The following is a 21,215-nucleotide window of genomic DNA, read 5'->3' as shown; positions in this document are numbered from 1 at the left end:
TGTGTGTCTCTGCCAGGTTTTGGTATCAGGATGATGCTGGCCTTATAAAATGAGTTAGGGAAGTGTCTCTCCTTTTCTATTATTTGGAATAGTTTCAGAAGGAATGGTATCAGCTCCTCTGTGTACCTCTGGTAGAAATCGGCTATGAATCCGTCTGGTCTTGGGCTTTTTTTTTTTTTTTGGTTGGTAGGCTATTAATTACTGCATCAATTTCAGAACTTGTTATTGGTCTATTCAGAGATTCGACCTCTTCCAGGTTTAGACTTGGGAGTATCTAGGAATTTATTCATTTCTTCTAGATTTTCTAGATTATTTGCAGAAGTGTTTATAGGATTTTCTTATAGGTGTTTATTTTTTTTTGGGGTGATGGTAAAAATCCCCTTTTTTTTTTTTTTTTTTTTTTTTTTTTTTTTTTGCATCTATTTGATTCTTTTCTCTTTATTAGTCTGGCTAGAGATGCCATGCCTAAAAAGAGGAGGAATCTAGAGACAGTGATTACAGCTGCTTTGCTGAGCTACAGAAGGCTCCGCCCAGTTGGATCTTCCCTGCAGCTTTGTTTACACTATGAGGGGAAAAACCACCTATTCAAGTCTAATAATGGCGGATGCCCCTTCCCCCAGCAAGCCTCAAGCATCCGAGGTCGACTTCAGACTGCTGTGCTTACAGCGAGAATTTCAATCCAGTGGATCTTGGCTTGCTAGGCTCCGTAGAAGTGGGATCCACTGAGCTACACCACTTGGCTCCCTGGCTTCAGCCCCCTTTCCAGGGGAGTGAACGGTTCTGTCTCGCTGGCAATCTTGGTGCCACTTGGGTATGAAAAAAAACTCCTGCAGCTATCTCAGTGTCTGCCCAAACAGCCTCCCAGTTTTAAGCTTGAAACCCAGGGCCCTGGTGGCACAGGCACCAGAGGGAATCTGGTCTGCAGGTTGCAAAGACTGTGGCAGAAGTTTAGTATCTGGGCCAGGGTGCACCATTCCTCATAGCACAGTTCCTCATGGCTTCCTTTGGCTAGGCTAGGGAGTTCCCCAACCCCTTGCGCTTCCCAGGTGAGGAGACGTCCCACCCTGCTTCAGTTCGCCCTCTGTAGGCTGTACCCACTGTCTAACCAGTCCCAGTCAAATGAGCCAAGTACCTCAGTTGGAAATACAGAAATCACCCGCTTTCTGCATTCATATTGCTGAGAGCTACAGAGCGGAGCTATTCCTATTCGGCCATCTTGCCAGGTCCTTTTTTTTTTTTTTTTTTGAGATAGTCTTGCTCTGTCACTCAGGCTGGAGTGCAGTGGCACAATCTCAGCTCACTGTTGCTATTTTTTTTTATTTGAGACAGTCTCGCTCTGTCTCCCAGGCTGGAGTATAGTGGCAGGATCTCGGCTTATTGCAACCTCCACCTCCTGGGTTCAAGCAACCTCAGCCTCCCAAGTAGCTGGGATTATAGGCACGTGCCACCACGCCTGGCTAATTTTTTGTATTTTTAGTAGAGACAGAGTTTCACCATGTTAGCCAGAATGATTTCCATCTGGCTGCCTCGGCCTCCCAAAGTGCTGGGATTACAGGTGTGAGACACCATACTCAGCCTGATTAAATTATTTTTTAAGAGAAGGGTGGGTCATCAAAGGAAATTAAAAAGGAGGGATCAATGAAGTAGGGAGAAAAATACACAAAAGCCCAGTAGATGAAATATCTCAAGGAGGAGGAAAGTGTTGAATGTGTCAATATCAAATGCAAAAAAGGAGAGCTCAGATGAGAATGGGGAATTGACTGGGAGATTTGGCCAGATAAAAGTTATTGATGGCCTTGACAAGAGTTACTTCAAAGAGATTTCAGGGCAAGGCCTGGATTGGAGTAGTTATGAAAGTGAGAGGTGAGGAAACAGAGATAGCTACTATGAAGGAGAGCAGAAAATTGGGACTATGTTGGAAAGGGACGTGAGATTTATAGAGGGATTTGTTTTTTCTTCTTAAACTTTCATTTTTTTAGTCTTCTAGATGAACATTATTTCTTTTTACAATTAGAAATTATTCATACAGTCCGGGCAGGGTGGCTCACGCCTGTAATCCCAGCACTTTGGGAGGCCCAACTGGGCCGATCTCTTGAGGTCAGGAGCTCAAAATGAGCCTGGCCAACATGGCAAAACCCCATCTCTACTAAAAAAACAACAATTAGTGGGGAATGATGGTGCATGCCTGTAATCCCAGCTACTTGGGAGGTTGAGGCACAAGAATCACGTGAACCCAAAAGGCAGAGGTTACAGTGAGCCACACCACTGCACTACCCAACCTGGACCATAGTGTGAGATTCTGTCTCAAAAAAAAAAAAGAAAGAAAGAAATTACTCATACAATAGCTCCTTTTATTTTTAAAAAGAAATAAAGGAGGAATAATGTCTTCATCTGTGATTAAGTACCAGATCGTTCAAGGGCTAAGCCTATTATTACTGATATCTTAATCAATATTGGTGAACAGCTAATAGAAAGAGATGCAAAAGCAGATTTCATTTTCTTGAACATGCTGACTTCCTTAACCCTTCAGAGTTAAAATGTAACTATTTCAGAGTTCTCCATTACCATTCAGCAGTTGTTTATTCTGATAGTCCCCTTTTTATAAATGCAAATGATTAAATGATAAAATTTTTTAAAAAGAAGGTAAGTTTGTCACCTGAAATACCTCTTTTTAATGTTCTAAGTTGCCTATATGCAAATATTAATCTCAGTCTGAAGAATAATTTTGCAAAGGGAAGAACTTTTTTCAGTCAAAAATTTGCTACACTTATGGAATTTGGCATGCCACTTAAAAAGTAATTTTTAAAATTACAGTCCCCAGGTTTATACTATTTGACTCTTTCCCATCTCTAGTGTTATAATGAGAATTATTTGGTAGTTTATAGCTTTTACTTTTCGTAGATGTCCTTTTACCACAAGTTAGTTGTCTAGTTCTTTTATTGAGTTACAATTAGTGTCTCAGTGTGAAGACTTTTCTCTTTTAGAGCAGATTTTTGCATTTGTGTGTGTTTTTTAATTATTCTAAGGCAAAGTAGGTAAACAGTAAGAGACTGTTGCATCCTGGTTTGTAGATTAAGAACATTACACATAGGCATTTACCTTCGAGGATTTTTGTTTTAAAGCTTTAACAATATGAAAAAAGAATGAGTGTATTACTGTAAGATAATAGGTGTTAGTATACACACACAAGTTTTTCTTTAGCTGTAACTTCTACATGTAATATTAATCTATGGTGAAGACTTTGAAAATACTGTGGGAAAATTAACCAGTGCTTAGAACAATGGCCTCAAACATTTTTTTATGTGGTGTCTATTCTAGATAATCTTGAATAGTCTCACCTAGCCAAGAACTAAGGGAAGGATATTCACTCTGAGTTTCATGCTTACATTTTCTACAGATAAGTTATACTAATTATGCTTAAATTTTCAGTTTTTACCACATAATGCCACAAATCAAAGATAATGTAGATAATGTACAAGACTCCACCACTACCACAGGCTACTTCTGGTTCTTCTGTGCCATACAATACAGAAAATTATTTCAGTGACTGTTACCTCAAGTTATCCAAGGATGGTACATAACTAGTGCCATTGCAAACCCATAGAAAGGTATTAATCCATCGTCTCTAAGAGAGACAAGACTAACGGATACCTTACAGCATCCATTACAGGTATCTGATGGAAACCTTACAGCATTAGAATTTGAGTCTCTCGTAGAACCCTGCTTAATAGACAGTTTAACTTGACCTATTAGTCATCCTAATTTTATTAAGAGTGAGAATTATCTTTAAAGTAACATTTAGGTCAACTAAGCTGTTTTGGACTCTTTAAAATTATTCCTCATAGTTTTTTGTTTTTCCCAACTAATTTTAAATGTTCTGTTTGAAGACCATTTTATTTTAACTGATCTCTGAGCAAAAGAGAAAATTGTTACATTTTTATAGCACTAGTTTTTGTTTTTTTTTAATTTAGAGACTCCATCCTCTTTAATCTTGTGTCTAGAGATAAAGAATTGGATTTTATTAGGATTTTTTATACTTGGGATAATTAGTAATGGACTTTAATACAAAGAGAAGCATGCCATGAATCTCCAAGGATTTTATAATTATATTGGTCCCAAATTATGACAAACCTAATAAGAAGTTTTGTGTTATTTTATGTTCTCTAATGGTAGGAAAAATTGTTTGTTGACATAATGAATTTCAACTGCAAGTAGACATGCAAAAATATTTTATGCTATTTTGTTGTTTTAGGTTGTCCTGTCAACTATATTGCAAAAGAAACCTAACAGCAGTAATATTAGAATAAAGAATTAATATGTAGATATGTTTACCCACAGTGTGATTGTCATTTTATAAGCATAGTTAATAAATTTATTTTTAAATTGTGAAATGCAAAGTAGAGATATAATTCTGATGTTTAAAAAATAGAATAACTTTTCATTCTAGGTAGCAGTGATGGTTCTGAGCTAAGTGAAGAGACCTCATGGCCTGCTTTTGAAAGGTAAGATAAATTGTCCATTTGAACTGCCTTGAGTTTATTTTGTCTGTGTTAAATAATATGATAATAAAAATTTTAAGAGTTAATATTTACTACATGTCCCTAAGGGATTATTTAAGTTTGCTGCTGTTAAATCAGAAGTTGATATTTAAGTTTGGATATGTAAGTAATGAGAATGAATGATAGTCTTATCTCTACATGTTTATTTGGTAGCATGATACATATATTTGAATTTTAGTACATTTAAAATTGTAACTTAAAAATAATAACCAGTGATAGACAAGTAAACTCCTTATGTATTCAAAAAATTATTTCCTTAAGTTCTGATTCATTTAAGTAATTTTAAAGCATTTAGTGGAATGGTCAACTTTATTCTCTGCTACTTTGTCAAGGATGAAATGATTTAATAAACTTTAAATTATACAAGTAAAGCAAGTTAAGGTTTGAGTTTAAATTGTCATCATTCAAAATTTTCAGCGTACACATTTATACTGAAATACTATAAGCTGTGCTTCCTTCTCCTTCCTTTGTTACTTTAAGCTATAAAAGCTGTCATCTGCCTGTAGCAAATATCATGGTATATTGAGCTCTAAGTACATAGAAGATCTGAAGAATGTGATCAAACAATGCAAATAATTATTTATTAAATGTCGTTTAGGATTCTTTTTATTTTTTTAGAGACGGGTTTTCACCATATTAGCCAGGCTGGTCTTGAACTCCTGACCTCAGGTGATCCACCCGCCTCGGCCTCCCAAAGGGCTGGGATTACAGATATGAGCCACCACACCCAGCCTAAATGTGCTTTAGGATTCTTAGTTTTCTCTGGCCAGTTCAGTTCTGCCATTTTAGACTCATGAGTTATTTGGCTCTTGACCAAAATGATCACTCCCATTTGTATCTGAACTAAGCAACTGAGTTTCTATAAATGCCTATATTCGTTATTCAACAAGAACATCATTTGAATTGAATGTTAAATATCATATTAATACAGAAGTAGAAAATATTTAATTGCCTAACTCCGTATCAGTCACTTTTAGAAAACAGTTTTAAAATTTTATTTGAATTAATGTCATGCTGTTTAATTGGAAAAATAGATTCTAATTTCTTATGTAACTTCATAAAGATTTCTCACTGTTATGTAAGATTTTATTTATAAGTTTTACATTGCAAAGTACTTATGATTTTTTCTACTCTGTCAGTGATCCCAAGTTTTGTTCTCTTTGTTTTTGGGGATAATAATAATAATAATTGTTTTTCTTTATTTTTGTATTATTTTTCTTCCAACCTTTACTTTTGATCTGTTCATTTGGGTTTGCCTGAAATGTGAAAAACACAAGAATTGCCTTTGACATGTTGTCTGGATTTGTTCAAATTGTCTTTTCCTCTAGAAAGAACCTAATACCATAAGAAGTTAATTCTAAGTGTATTGTAATCTTTAGATTTGAAAAATATTGATTAACCAAATAGTTTCTTAGATCACTTGAGTTATAAGTGAGTAACCAGAATTATTTCTGTTAAATAATCTGTTCTCCTCCCAGCAGGTTACTTATGAAGACAGTATTTAATGGCGTTACCTTCACGTCTGAAAACAATTTTTCTCTTTATAACAAATGTTTTGCCTTACAGACATCTGCAGCTAAAAAAAATCTACTTTTCCTATGCCAACTTTAAATTAGTGGGCTCTTGGAACATTTTGAGAACAATGAAGTGAATACTGCCCAGCAAGATTCAGACATGAAATAATAGAAAGTGAATAAAGAACTAGGATTTAAAGTACTACACATGGATAGTGAACTTGAACATAGTACTCTGAATATTAACATACCATTTTCTGTTCTTATTTTCTAGACAGACATCAAATGCATTGTTAAGTTGTTAAAATAATGCTTTTGCTTTTAAATATCATTTATCAACAGTGCTACATTCCGGTTTTCCTAGGCAAAGAAGTATCAGCATTTTTATGTGTCTGGGTTTTTTGTTGTTGTTTTTTAACTATTAATGTGCCATTTTGGATAAGTATTAACTTATTTTTATCATATATTGGCTTTGTCAGTTAATGTAGAAATAACATAATGCCTATTTTACTCAATTCATTTCTTTTATTAGTTTTGGTGGTGGTGTTTTTTTTTTTTAACTTACTATAAAGGATAAAGAGGAAAATAAAGTTTTCCTTATTAGTTTTAAGTTTTCAAGCCACATTGCTTTTAGGTGTCTTCATAGGGACATATAATAAAAATGAATTACTATTATAAATCCAGGCATGATATTTAAAATGGAATTCAAGAAATGGTATATAAACATAAAAATTTTTGAAGTATTTTTCAGGTTTTTAAAAAATTATTATTTGGCTATAAACAGCTCTTTAATTCCTTTAGCATATTTGTGAAAGTTAATGTATATATAAATATATGGTATGTACTAAATAACTCTGAGTATTTCTAGAGTCAATAGTAGAAGAAAAAATTTTTGAAATCTATGCTGCATGGTTTAAAACAGAAAGAGAAACAATCACATACTATCCTCTTGTAAGATTTAGAAAGCTGTGTTAGAAGAAGAAACGATTATACTGTTCTAGGTATTGATGATGACTGTGTGAATAAAAGTATATGTAATATATACAATTTATAATGGAATCCAACAGGAACAGATTATACCATTCTCTGGGCCCGGTGACAAGAGTGGCACGAAATGGCTATCGAAGTCACATGAAGGCCAGCAGGTACAATTCCCCTGCATTCAGGAGTCACAGAACTCCCTTATGGCGTTGGTGATTGGCTTACATGGGTGTGGTCTGACATTATTTCTCTTCTTTCTCAACTAACTGATTTAAAAACTAAACATATTACCCAGAAAAACTTTCTTTTCAAGATCTAATGTGAAGATAATTTTCAGCTATTCTTTCTGATCCACAGAGCTAATTGCCAAAACTTGCATCTTAACATTACATATTTTAAAATGCTTCCAAGTTGGTAGTCTTTAAACTGCACCAGTCTTTCTACTGCTGATAGTTATTGAGTGATATAAAAATCTGCTTGTTATTCATAAGTTGTAATCAAAGCATTTACTTTGCTAATAAATTTATATTTGATTTGTCTTTTTAAAAACTTTTCAGATAAACTGCAGGTCCTGAATATAGACAAGTCTATTTCATAAAATAATAATTTGCATATTCGTTCAGTTGTTCATGTAGTTAAACCAGGTCTCTTTTTGCACTTTACTAGCTATAGAGGCAGATAAGGATGGTGTATTGATTGGGAAGGTAGGGTTTAATGATAATGGGTAATCAACCAATTTATAACACAACAAAATACCAAACTTCAGAAGCAAACTTTATGTCAGTTTGATGGTGTCTAATCTCTCTGAGTATACCTCCCTGAATATAAATAGCTTTAGCATGAAATTTCTGCTGGTTTGTAGGTTTTCAAAGTCACTTTGAAGACACCTAAATAATCACAAAGGAATAAACTGGCAAACTTCAGTTTTCATTGTTCTTATAGGAATTCTGCAGCTCATGTCAAGTCACCAGTGACATTTTTATCAGCGTGTATGTTTAATTGGCTCACATAGAAACCATTATTGTATTAAATATAGGACCTTAAATCAATTAGGGAAAGATATTAAAGTGTTGGTTATTTTGTGATGGTTTTTTAAAGATACATGGAAAGGAAATTTTGAATTTTGGGTCTTTTCCTTTCGTGGAGAGCTATTAGGCCATAATCACTTATGCACTGATACCATTTAAATATTATTAAAATGTATTGCAGAAAGCTTGTTGTATAAATATATTATTATTGACTTTATTACTTCTTTCTGCTATTTTAGAATTAAATTAAGCATGAGTTTTCTTTTTTCTTTTTGAGCTTCTATTTTTATTTTCAGTTTTATATATACTTAAATACTTTTAACAAATAGAATCCTCATTTTTCCTACCAGGACTTAAAGTTTTTAATGGGGAAAATAAGGTTACAACAGTGATTCAGTATGGCACGTTAAGAAGAAAACAAATCTTAAACTGTTAATTTGATTTTTACTAAAGTGAATTACTGCATTCTTTCTAAATTATACTTGTTCAAATACATAATAAAGTGTGTTTTTTAACCATCTGCTGACTGTAATAACTTTCTAATTAACTTTTGTGACAGCTTATAAATTTCAAGATTAATAAACCTTTAAAATTCTCAATGTCTTCTCAGCTCTGAATAAAGTAACAAAGTTTTCAAATTAAGAATAATTACATTTTATTTAAGTACCTACTTGATGACTGTTACAGACAAAACCTCTCATGTGTTCTTTTCTTCGTTATTATAGCTCTGCAGAGTCGAAAGATTTAGCAGTACATTTATATCCAGGAGCTGTTACTATTCAAGGTGTTCTCAGGAGAAAAACTTTGTTAAAAGAAGGCAAAAAGCCTGCAGTAAGATTTTATTATATTATATTTTAATATACCTTTTAAAATATGCAAATGTATAAGACCCTGGAAAGTACTAAAACAATTAAAACCTGATTATAGTAGACTTGAAATAATGTAAAATAAGGTCCTTCCGCCTTATCCTTGGGTGATCCATTCCAAGACCCCCAGGGGATGACTGAAACCTCAGATAGTACCATACCAGATTACCATCAGTTGGAACATGCTTCTATTCATGTCTTCCATCCACAAATTGAATACCTTTTCTATCTTAACTAAGCTCTTAACCCTACACAGTAGCCATAACATTGGCAGTTTGAGGTGCAATATCAAAACTAGCATGAATTTCTTTTTCCTTCTTCACAATTTCACAGATAGAAAAATTATGCTTATCATGGATCTTAGTAACCTTAGCATCTAATTTTTCTTCCCTAAATCAAGAACTTTTTCTTTTCACTTAAGGAAGCAGTGGGGAGTGGGGCACAAGGATAACACATACAGCATGGAGGTGCTGGACACAGAAAGAGATGATTATGTCCTCAGAAGGACAGATCAGAACTGTGTGAGATTTTATCATGCTACTCAGAACAACACATGATTTTAAAACCTGTGAATTGTTTATTTCTCAAATTTTCCAATAAATGTTTTTAGACTATGGTTGCCTGTGGGTAACTGAAACCACAGATAAGAGGGAAACTACTGTATACATTTGCCTCACCATATTTTCTTAAAGGGTTATTATATGTGCCATATGGATTTCTGTTAAATCATATGTTAAGGGTGCTTAAATCCAGGTACTTTTTTTTACCTCCTTTTATAGTTCTTATACAAAATTGTTTCTTAGAGAATCCTGAAAGTTTATCATTAAGAAATATTTTAGTATTAAGTTTAGGTAAAATAGAAAACAAAGAATAACAACTGTAAAAAGTGGAATCTGATTGTGTTTTGTTTTATTTAAATTTCTGTAGTGCAGTTTTGTTTTCTATATAAAATAGAACCCAAATATTAAACGTTTTCCAAACCATAACTATATGGGTAGGGGTGGGGAAGGAAGATTGGTAGAACAAAGCTCTTCATATGTATCAAAGAAGTTTATTCTTCCTCGACACCAGCATAGTAGTTTGACTTCTAAGGAACAATTTTTTCCCTTTCTCAAATTTGAAATATAAAACCTTTGACATATATCCACACTTAAAGCTTTTGATAATATGGGGGTTTCATATGAGTAATCTTATTTTGCTGCTTATATCACAGCCAAAGGCACATACAATCAAGAAGCTCTTAGGTGGGCTAGTGAACTCAGAATTGCATGTCAGGTGAAGCATTACCATACCTTTTGTGTGCCAGATGCTAGAAATAGAGCAGTGAACAAGGTGAGGCAAAGTGCCTTTCTCCTGGGTTACGTTTCAGTGAGGAGAAATAGAGAATAAGGCTTTAAAATAAGGTCACAGAATGCAGAATGATGGGCCAACGAGGAATGCCACTGTGGCAAGACGTTTGAGCTGAGATCTGAATTAGGAAGTTGAGTTAGCTGTGAGAACATGTAGAGTTCAGGAAACAAGAAGACTTGTATGGGTTAAGCATTGAAATTGGCGAAGGCGAAGGGGATAAGAGCCAAAAGCTAGAGTTGTTTGATGATAAATGTGATGTGTAAGAGAAAGAGAGAAAACGAAGATAACTTCTAGGTTTGGGGACTGAGGTGGGTTGGTGTTGGGAACATTTATTGAAATGAGGGCCAGGTCAGTCTTGGCCAAGTTCAGTTTGATATGCTTATTAATTATAACATTCAAGTGGAGATGTCATTGTGGCCCTTGAAGAAGTATGGATCATGAGGTCAGCAGAGAGGTGGAGGGAGAGAGATCTGGGAGTCATTAGCATACAGATAGAGAGTATCTGAAATATGGAACAGGATGATAGATTAAGAAGAAAGTATAGCTAGAGAAGAAAACAAGACTGGAGATAGGGCCCTGTAGTATTAAAGGTCTTCCATAAAGAAGAGTATAAAGGAAAACTAAACAACTGTTATCCCAGAAGCCTAGCAGTTACAATACTTCAAAAAGGAAAGAGTGGCCAGCTGGGTCAGATGCTGCTAAGAGGTTGACTATGATAAGGGCAGAGGCTTTGCTAAAGTTACAATCATCAGTGACCTTGTTGCCCCAAAAGCCAAATGAAGTGAGATGAGTAGAAAATGGTCAAAACAGAAGAAGCTGAGGCAAGATTTGGAGACATCCATGCTGTTATGCTGAGAAAAGGGGCGAGAAATTGGTTGGTGTCTGGGGGTTGAGGAGATGGGTCAAAGGAGGAATTTTAAAGGTGGGAGTACTATTAAGGCTCATTTGTATAATGATGGTAGAGGGAGAGATACTGAGAAGCAGTGGAGTTAATTGCAAAAGCAAACTTCTTAAGAAAGTGAGAGATAATTGGAATCTTGGGCATAAAAAGAGAGTTGAGTTTGTCTTTAGATAGCATCGGGTTAACCCGTTGTAGCAGGAAGAGTGACTGAGTATGTGGTTCTGCAAATAGGTAGTTATATAGAAGTGACAGTATTTGAGATTACGATTTCAGAAGTGACACAGCTCAACTCTGAGGTTAGGGCTTTGTTTAAAGTGAACTTGATCATTGGCACTTACAATGTAAAGCAGCTAAGAAGCCAGGAACATTTTAATAGTATATTCATGTGTTTGCCCTACCCAGGTAGCATCTTGGACAAAATATTGGGCAGCTTTGTGTGGGACGCAGCTTTTTTACTATGCTGCCAAATCTCTAAAGGCTACAGAAAGAAAACATGTAAGTATTCGTTCTCTACACTTTTAGCATAGTTTCACAGAGTGTTCATGGTTATAAAGAAAGCAGACCTAATGGGATGCAAGGGTTTTGGGGTTTGCTCTTGTTTTTTCCTATCTTCTAGTCCAAAAGTTTTTATACTTATTTCTTTTTTGAATACCATTTTTCCCTTGCAAATGTCAAGACTGCACATTACATTTATCTATCTCGTCATCAAAGCTTTCTCAGATCTGGATTTCCTGCTCAATATTCTTCAAAACTATTGCCTTGGAGTTTCCATTCCTAATTAGCAAAATGTGAAAATGTGGGACCAACATCTAGTATTTTTTCCATCTCAGTCTCTGGTTCCGTGATTATTCCCAACAGTGAAGAGGAATAAGCAATTACAGCAGTTATGCTACAGTCACTTTCTCGTGCTTCATATTACTTAAAAGAAGCCTCTTTTCACCCTGCAGAATCTTTCTATAAATCTCTTTTGCATGCTGTTTTGGTTTTTTTTGTTTTTGTTTTTGTTTTTTTTGTTTTGTTTTGTTTTGTTTTGAGACGGAGTTTCACTCATGTTACCCAGGCTGGAGTGCAATGGTGCGATCTTGACTCACCGCAACCTCGCCTCCTGGGTTCAGGCAATTCTCCTGCCTCAGCCTCCTGAGTAGCTGGGATTACAGACACACGCCACCATGCCCAGCTGATTTTTTTTTTTTGTATTTTTGGTAGAGACAGGGTTTCACCATGTTGACCAGGATGGTCTGGATCTCTTGACCTCGTGATCCACCCGCCTCGGCCTCCCTGTTTTGTTTTTACGTGCCAGTGATCAAATCTTTGGAAGGAAGAATGATTTTCTATGTTGTGTTAATCAAATCTGAGAGGAATTTTATTTCTAAGTCACGTATTTTTGGGGAGAAAAATTAAGTGGTTTATCTTACTGAGGAAAGGTAAGCCAGTGAATAAAAATTTGAGTTCTTTTTCTACTTAAAACTTACCCAAATGATACTGCGTTATTCAGAGAAACTCTTCTTTATTCTCACAGTTTTAGCCCTTTAATCAAACCAAAGGTATAGAAAAGAACATTTTTGGTTTAAATGAATGTGGGAAGTGCCATAAGATAGCATTGTGTTTCTTTATTAATGATACTCACTGCCTGCCACTGTCCTGATCATCGTGACTCATTGCCTTGCTTTTCTTTAGACTGTGAGCATGTATGTGTCCCTAATTAATCCATGGTTTCATTTTTTAACTGTACCTTAATGGGATCATTTGTATTCTTAAGAACTAGCTTTTTTGCTCACTATTATGATTGTTTACGTAGCTCTTGCTGTGAGATAAAGGATTTGATCATGGAGATTTATTCTGTGAATATGTATTTTTTTAATTCTAGTCAAAGTGACAATAATGCCCATATACCTTACAACATTTACACAGATTGGTTTTGCTAGAACAATTTGTAGAGTTCGTACTGCTGTTCTCAAAGGGAGAAAAAAGTTGGATTCAGTTCAATTAAATCCATTATCTTCAGATATAGAAAGTAACTTTTCACATAGCCACATTGAGATACTTGCTGGCTAGATTTCACTTAGTTGACTATTGTAAAAGTCATTATTCAAAATAAAATGGTTTTTTTGTTGTTTTTTCTTAGTTTCAATTAGAAAAAGTCCAAATTAGAGAAGTTATAACTGAATTTGTCATCTAATTGGTAAATATTGTTTTGTGCTTTGCATTGTTGCTTATGCATAAAAAGTTACTATTATGTTATAGGTTGGGTTTTTAATAGGTTTCTGATAGGTAATGTATGTAAAATGTTTACAAATTAAAGCATAGTGGGTTGTGAGAAAATCTAATTGAGTACCAAGAAAACTGACTGCATTTCTCATCTCTTCTAATTAAATTAAAATACAATTAAAGAATAAATTTGAAGAACAGGATAGACGGTATAGAGACAGGTCTATATCTGTACTTAGTATTAATTTTGAGATAGAAAAGATATGGCATAGAACTAAAAGCAATGGAGGAAAAAAATTGGTTTTCAAATAAAATGCAAATAAATTGGAGGAAAATATCTGCTATATGTAAGCAACAGATAAAGGAATAAATCACTATTTAAACAGAGCACCACCTACATTGTATTTTTGCCAAAATACTTAACATGAATCTTATAAGGAAATAATCAAATCCAAATTGTGGGACATTGTATGAGACAGCTAGCCTAGAATCTTAAAAAGACCAAAATTTGACAGGTGGAGTAAGAGCAGGGGGACAGGAGGACTGTTATAGATGAAAAGAGGATTGACACCTAAATGCAATATATGTTTTTTAGTTTAATCCAGGAGTTATATTAGGGAAAAAAAATTTAAAGCTATAAAGATTATTATTGGAACAATTTAAGAAAATGTAATATGGACTCTATATGGTATCTGTTCAATTTCTTAGAAATGATAATTAAGTTGTGATTGTATAGGAATATATTCTTGTTCTTAAAAAAACACATGTTGAAGTAGAGTTCAATGTTGTGATGTCTGCAATTTACATTTGAATGTTCAGAGAGATCAAATACAAAAACATAGATTAAGGATATATAGCTAGTCATTGTGGCATTCTCTCAACTTCTGTACAGCTTGAATTTTTTCAAAATAAAAAGCTGGAGGAGAAAAAAAATCATAGATGAAAATATGCTTGTTGATGTATGTATACAAACCCAGAAGGGGGACATATGTAAGCCTATATACCTTATTTTAGTATTCTATAAAGTATATATTTTTTTGCCTATAAGGAACAGAGTTTGCGAAGGTAGAATGATCAGCCTCACTCACTATTTGAAAATGCAGATTAAGGGAGACACTTTCTTGCCATTAGACAAAAGTTTAAAAGATTGATGCTATAGCATTGGTCGTGATGTAGGGAAACAGACTGTCATCCATGGCTGGTAGAAATCTAAATCACTGTTTTTGTGGTGGCCAGTCCTAGTCAGTATTTAGCTTGATAATAACGAGAAATTCCTCATCTGAGAATTTATCCTGCAGAAATCTTTGAACAAGTGCACAAAGATATCTGTAGAAGAATATTTCTACAATATTTATGACAACAGAAATCTGGAAAAACCCAAAATACTTATAAATAAGGAAGTGGTTACTGATAGGTGAAAACCACAAGTCAGAGTGTAAATATATCCCCGATTAATACATAAAAACCAACAGCAACAATGACACAAGCCTCTGATACAATAAATGCATAGAATAAGATCTGGTGGTTGTCACCTCACATGATGATTATGTCTAGAGAATGCGATGGGATTCAGCTGGTTTTTAAAGTGCGTTTGCACTTTATAGTTTCATCCCTGTTTCTGAAGCAGTTTATGTTGCTTGAGTTACTTTTTTTTTTGAAAAAACAAAGAATTGAGGTAAAAGTTTTTAGGCCTAGGAAAAGAATATTAGAAGATCATACTATTCACACTGAAGTAAATTTTGAGCTGTCAAATTAGCAGTCCTGTGGTATTGCCAATTTCATCCTTCATAGTATGAAAACTTACTGATTTCTTTAGCTTTCATATTTCACTCTTATGTTATAAATGAGCCATGTTCATTCTTTTCCCCATTTCCTTTAACCATGAAGCATATTATACATACAAAAGAAGATAGGGAGTATACATGTACATTTGAAAACACAATAAATAAAACGAACACCTGTATACTCTCCACCCAATGTAAGGAACAGAATGTTACTAGAACCATCAAAGCCTTCCTAGAGGCATCTTCTTTCCTATCAGCCATACTCACACAGCCTGTCACTGTCCTGAACTTCTTGTTAATTGTTGCCTTATTTTTCTTTAGTGTTTAACCATGTATACGTCCTTATATAATGTACTGTTTCATTTTTGAACTGTACCTGAATGGCTTCACATATATATTCTTAAGCACTAGCTTAAGCCAAACCATTCTTCTTTTATAACAGCCATTTCTCAGGATTACAAAAATAAGTCGTAGTTACAATAATAACAATAATAGTTAACTACAAAAGTAATATGGTAAGAATACCCCTCTTTTTTGGAAAATACAAGTAAGGTTTGCCATTAAGAATTATCTGGTTGCAGTGAGCTTAGGTCATGCCACTGCACTCCAGCCTGAGTAACAGAGTAAAACTGTCTCAAAAAAAAAAGAATTATCTAATAGCACTGCTATCAGATCATCAGAATTAAGATAACATAGCTACTAAAATGCAAATATCTTTCCTATAAGGAGTAGCAGAGTAATTCAGAAAAAAAAAACATTAATATGTCATATTCACAGATGTATTATTCTCTCTGGGAACGGAGAATAGGTCAGTTAGGTTTTGATGAAGAGTTGAAGCTGGGAAAGTCTGGGAAGTAGGAGATGATCTGAAGAGGGCATGCCTACAATGAAATTCAGCAGTAAAGGGCCCCAGGCTGACCAAGAACAGCATGAAGTCTCAAATCTCATCTCTCAACTTTCATTAGGAGAAACCGAAAATAGACTCCCTAACACTGAATTTTTGCTTAGAATAAACCATAAATTTTATCTTTCCACTAATTATCTTTTTATCTCTCAGTTCAAATCAACCTCCAATAAGAACGTATCTGTGGTAGGATGGATGGTGATGATGGCTGATGACCCTGAACATCCTGATCTCTTCCTGCTGACTGACTCTGAAAAAGGTGAATTGTTAGAATAACTGGGGCTTAGTATACTGCGTGTGTGTGTGTGTGTGTGTGTGTGTGTGTCATATATATATGTAATGTTTAATGCATACATGAAAAATTTGATGAGCCAAAACCTAGTTTCACTGGAATACTCAAGAGGGAAAGTGTTTGTGTAGTTTTATCTATTGGGAAATGCTTTTGTCCCATTATGTATTTTAATAAGATTAATATTTTTAGAGCTTATTTTTGGAGCTTATTAATTATTTTGGAGCTTTGCTACATGGGCATATGCTTGAAAATTAAAAACCCAGCTAATCCCTAGAGACCCAACTAGGAAGAGAAGGAGGGAATTTGAGAGTATATATACCCCACTGTTAGTTTAAATTTTTAGAGATTTGCCATGTAGGCTATACTCCTTCCTTCATCAATACCTTGAAATGGATTGTTATTCTTAAGTTCTGAAGGTGGCAGAGTTTTCCTTTAAATATTTATTCTGTCACTTTAAATTATCCAGAACCAATATTCTGCAGTCTCATCCACATAGATCTAGAGATGCCACACAATTATTGTGTTTATTTAGATGTATTTTTTTCTAAACAACATTTAAGAACAAAATTATTGCTTCTAATTCATAAGCAGCAAAGCTGACTCTCTGAATATATTTCTCTGAGATCACTTTCCAAGTTAATTATAACATTTTATATACAGTATATAGATAGACACTTATGAATAGAAAATAATTGGCTATTGATCATTGGAGTTTGTAAAGTGGATATGAGAAACTGGAGGATGGGCCATATAGAATTACATCAGACCTCTTTACTTTACCTATGGCTATAGTGAATACCCCAAAGTTCATCAGAAAATATCCCCAAGTGATTGGCTTTTCTTCCATTATAACAACTGCCAGCTGTTGACAAGTACCAGAGAGAAGATACTTTCAGCAGTTCACAACTGGAATACTATACTATGTTACCTTTTATTGACTTCACAACTATATTTTGACCTCTGTTTATTCAGATGCTCTTTTGTATCAACAGATATCACACTTTTAGAATGTTTCAGAGTTTTAAGTAAACAAGTAAGCAAATATGTTGGATGCAGGAAAAAATAATAATACCAAAATGTCTTGTTTTTAGATTAAGTAGATTGGCTTACAGAATAAGCACACCCTACTCAGTATTTTTTTTCATAAGTTATTGGGGTACAGGTGGTATTTGGTTATATAAGTAAGTTCTTTAGTGGTGGTTTGTGAGATTATGGTGCACCCATCACCCAAGCAGTATACATTGCACCATATTTGTAGTCTTTTATCCCTCACCTGCCTCCCACTCTTGCCGCCAAGTCCCCAAAGTTCATTGTATCTATCATTCTTACGCCTTTGCATCCTCATAGCTTACCTCCCACATATCATTGAGAACATACGTTTGGTTTTGCATTCCTCAGTTACTTCACTTAGAATAATAGTCTCCAATTTCATCCAGATCACTGCAAATGCTGTTAATTCATTCTTTTTTGTGCATAGTATTCTATCATGTACATATACCACAGTTTCTTTATCCACTCATTGACTGATGGGCATTTGGGTTGGTTCCACAATTTTGCAATTGTTAATTTTCTAATTCTGTGAAGAAGGATGGTGGTATTTTGATGGCGATTGTGTTGGATTTGTAGATTCCTTTTGGCAATACAGGCATTTTCACAATATTGATTCTACCCATCCATAAGTATGGGATATATTTCCATTTGTTTGTGTGTCATCAGTGATTTCTTTCAGCAGTGTTCTGTGGTTTCCTTTTAGAGATCTTTCCTTTGTCAAGTACATTACTAAGGTTTTTGTTTGTTTGTCTGTTTTGCAGCTATTATAAAAGAGGTTGAGTTCTTGATTTGATTCTCTTCTTGGTCGCTGTTGGTGTATAGAAGCCTACTCAAAATTTTGAATTCAGAGCCCCAGCCTCCTTCTCATATCGAAGGCATAATTCCTAAAATTACATTTTATGCTGCTATGAACATGCATGTTCAAGTATCTTTTTCGAATAATGACTTCTTTTTCTCTGAGTAGATACCCAAAGGTGGGATTGCTAGATCAAATGGTAGTTCTGCTTTTAGTTCTTTGAGGAATGTCTACACTGTATTCCATAGTGGCTGTACTAGTTTACATTCCCACCAGCAGTGTAGAAGTGTTCCATGTTTACCATATCCACACCAACATCTACTGTGTTTTTATTTTTTTCTTATGGCTAGTCTTGCAAGAGTAAGGTAGTATTGCATTATGGTTTTGATTTGCATTTCCCTGATTATTAATGATGTTGCACATTTTTTCATTTATTTGTTGGCCATTTTATATCTTATTTTGAGAACTGTCTATCCATGTCCTTAGCCCACTTTTTGATGGGATTTTTTTTTTTTCTTACTGATTTGAGTTCATTGTAGATTCTGGATATTAATCCTTTGTCAGATGTATAGATTGTGAATATTTTCTCCCACTCTGTGGGTTGTCTGTTTACTCTGCTGACTATTCCTTTTGCTGAGCAAAAGCTCTTTAGTTTAATTAGGTCCCAACTATTTATCTTTGTTTTTTTTTTTTGAGGCGGAGTTTCGCTCTTGTTACCCAGGCTGGAGTGCAATGACGCGATCTCGGCTCACCGCAACCTCCGCCTCCTGGGTTCAGGCAATTCTCCTGCCTCAGCCTCCTGAGTAGCTGGGATTACAGGCACGCGCCACCAGGCCCAGCTGATTTTTTGTAGTTTTAGTAGAGACGGGGTTTCACCATGTTGACAAGGATGGTCTCGATCTCTTGACCTCGCGATCCACCCGGCTCGGCCTCCCAAAGTGCTGGGATTACAGGCGTGAGCCACCGCGCCCGGCCTTTATCTTTGTTTTTATTGCATTTGCTTTTGGGTTCTTTGTCATGAAATCCTTGCCTAAGCCAGTGTCTAGAAGGATTTTTCCAGTGTTGTCTTCTAGAATTTTTATAGCTTCAGGTCTTAGATTTAAGTCCTTAATCCATATTGAGTTGATTTTTATGTAAGGTGAGAAATGGGGATCAAGTTTCATTCTCCTACATGTGGCAAGCCAATTATCCCAGCACCATTTGTTGAAAAGGGTGTCCTTTCCCGACTTTATGTTTTTGTTTGCTTTATTGAAGATCAGTTGGCTGTAAGTATTTGGGTTTACTTCTGGGTTCTCTGTTCTGTTCCACTGGTCTTTGTGCCTATTTTCATACCAATGCCATGCTGTTTTGATGACTATGGCCTCATAGTTTAGTTTGAAATCAGGTGGTGTAATGCTTCCAGATTTGTTCTTTTTGCTTAGTCTTGCTTTGGGTATGGGGGGCTCTTTTTGGTTGCATACAAATTTTAGAATTGTTTTTTCTAATTCTGTGAAGAATGACGGTGGTATTTTGATGGCACTTGCATTGAATGTGTACATTGCTTTTGGCAGTATAGTCATTTTCACAATATTGAGTCTACCCATCCATGAGCATGAGATGTGTTTCCATTTGTTTGCATTGACAGTGATTTCTTTCAGCAGTGTTTTGTAGTTTCTTTGTAGAGATCTTTCGACTCCTTTGTTAGGTATATTCCTGAGGTTTTTGGTTTTTGTTTTTGTTTTTGTTTTGTTTTGTTTTGCAGCTATTATAAAAGGGGTTGAGTTCTTGGTTTGATTCTCTGCTTGGTCGCTGTTGGAGTGTAGAAGCCTACTCAAAATTTTGAATTCAAAGTCCCAGCCTCCTTCCCATATCAAAGGCATAATTCATAAAGTTGCATTTTAAGATGAGAGCATTTTCATTGGATTTAGTTAACAAATTCTTTGTTTTCTTCGGTTTTTTTTTTTAGCATGCCTAATAGAACTATTTCAGGTAGCCAAAATTTTATGAAGTCTCTCTATACTAATGGCCTTTTGCAGGGGAGGGGTAAGTAGGTAAATTGTAGCTGTGACCAGCTTAATTGTAGATATGCCTTCTTTTCATATTGACCTAATGTCTGTGTCTGAGTTCAGCAAGTGTAACAATGTTACCTAATTATGCATTTGGTGAAGAAACAATTACTTCTGAAAGTCAAAAAGTTCTTTGAGTGTTAGAATCTCAAGGAAAAAGCTGAATGATGCTTAAATATAGTTAGGCTCTTAAGCGATTGAATGCAGTTAAATAGAAATCAGCAAAAATTGTGAAATTAAAAAGAACTTAGGTCAATGAAAAAAAGAAATAAAGCTTAATTTAGAGCAGCCTATAGTACATGGATTCTTTATTTTCTCAATTTATTGCCTCCTCACCTTAATACATGTAACAATTTAAAATATCCTCATTATGTGTCATTCCTGAATTAAAGTCAATAGAGGAATTACTAAATACACAAAGCACAGATGAATTTCTAATTTGCTAAAAGAGATAAAGTTGCCTCCTAGATTTTCCCCAAGAACCCTCAACAGAACTGGAAATCTGTAATAATCTTGACAAATGTCTTGTAATTAAAGACTGAAAGCATAGTCTATCAGTGTTACCTGACTAATCCTTAATTCTCCTAAATAGCTAGTGTTTAAGTGTTAAACATGTTGAAGCATTTTGACATGTTAAAACTTAACATTAACATCTACTAGGCCGGGCGCGGTGGCTCAAGCCTGTAATCCCAGCACTTTGGGAGGCCGAGGCGGGTGGATCACGAGGTCAAGAGATCGAGACCATCCTGGTCAACATGGTGAAACCCCGTCTCTACTAAAACTACAAAAAATTAGCTGGGCATGGTGGCGCGTGCCTGTAATCCCAGCTACTCAGGAGGCTGAGGCAGGAGAATTGCCTGAACCCAGGAGGCGGAGGTTGCGGTGAGCCGAGATCGCGCCATTGCACTCCAGCCTGGGTAACATGAGTGAAACTCCG

At 35.1% G+C, this 21,215-nt stretch overlaps 1 protein-coding gene across 6 annotated transcripts in view; it reads left to right on the top strand.

Moving 5' to 3' along the window:
• RALGPS2 (Ral GEF with PH domain and SH3 binding motif 2) overlaps positions 1-21,215 on the top strand; it is a 189,175-nt gene that overhangs the window by 152,655 nt on the left and 15,305 nt on the right. For 5 of the 6 annotated variants that reach the window (XM_032291287.1, XM_032291289.1, XM_032291288.1 and 2 more), the window contains exons 14-18: positions 4,448-4,502; positions 7,141-7,218; positions 8,808-8,913; positions 11,602-11,694; positions 16,249-16,354. In XM_032291287.1, coding sequence (XP_032147178.1) covers positions 4,448-4,502; positions 7,141-7,218; positions 8,808-8,913; positions 11,602-11,694; positions 16,249-16,354 — 438 coding nt within the window. The remainder of the gene's footprint in view (positions 1-4,447; positions 4,503-7,140; positions 7,219-8,807; positions 8,914-11,601; positions 11,695-16,248; positions 16,355-21,215) is intronic. The other variant, XM_032291292.1, reaches the window with a different exon arrangement.

Source organism: Sapajus apella, unplaced genomic scaffold (assembly GCF_009761245.1).
Source record: "Sapajus apella isolate SASKATOON/1434 unplaced genomic scaffold, GSC_monkey_1.0 scaffold25, whole genome shotgun sequence".
NCBI classification, from domain to species: Eukaryota; Metazoa; Chordata; class Mammalia; order Primates; family Cebidae; genus Sapajus; species Sapajus apella.
Note: the sequence above shows the minus strand (reverse complement) of the source record. Positions and strands in the feature narration are given on the sequence as shown.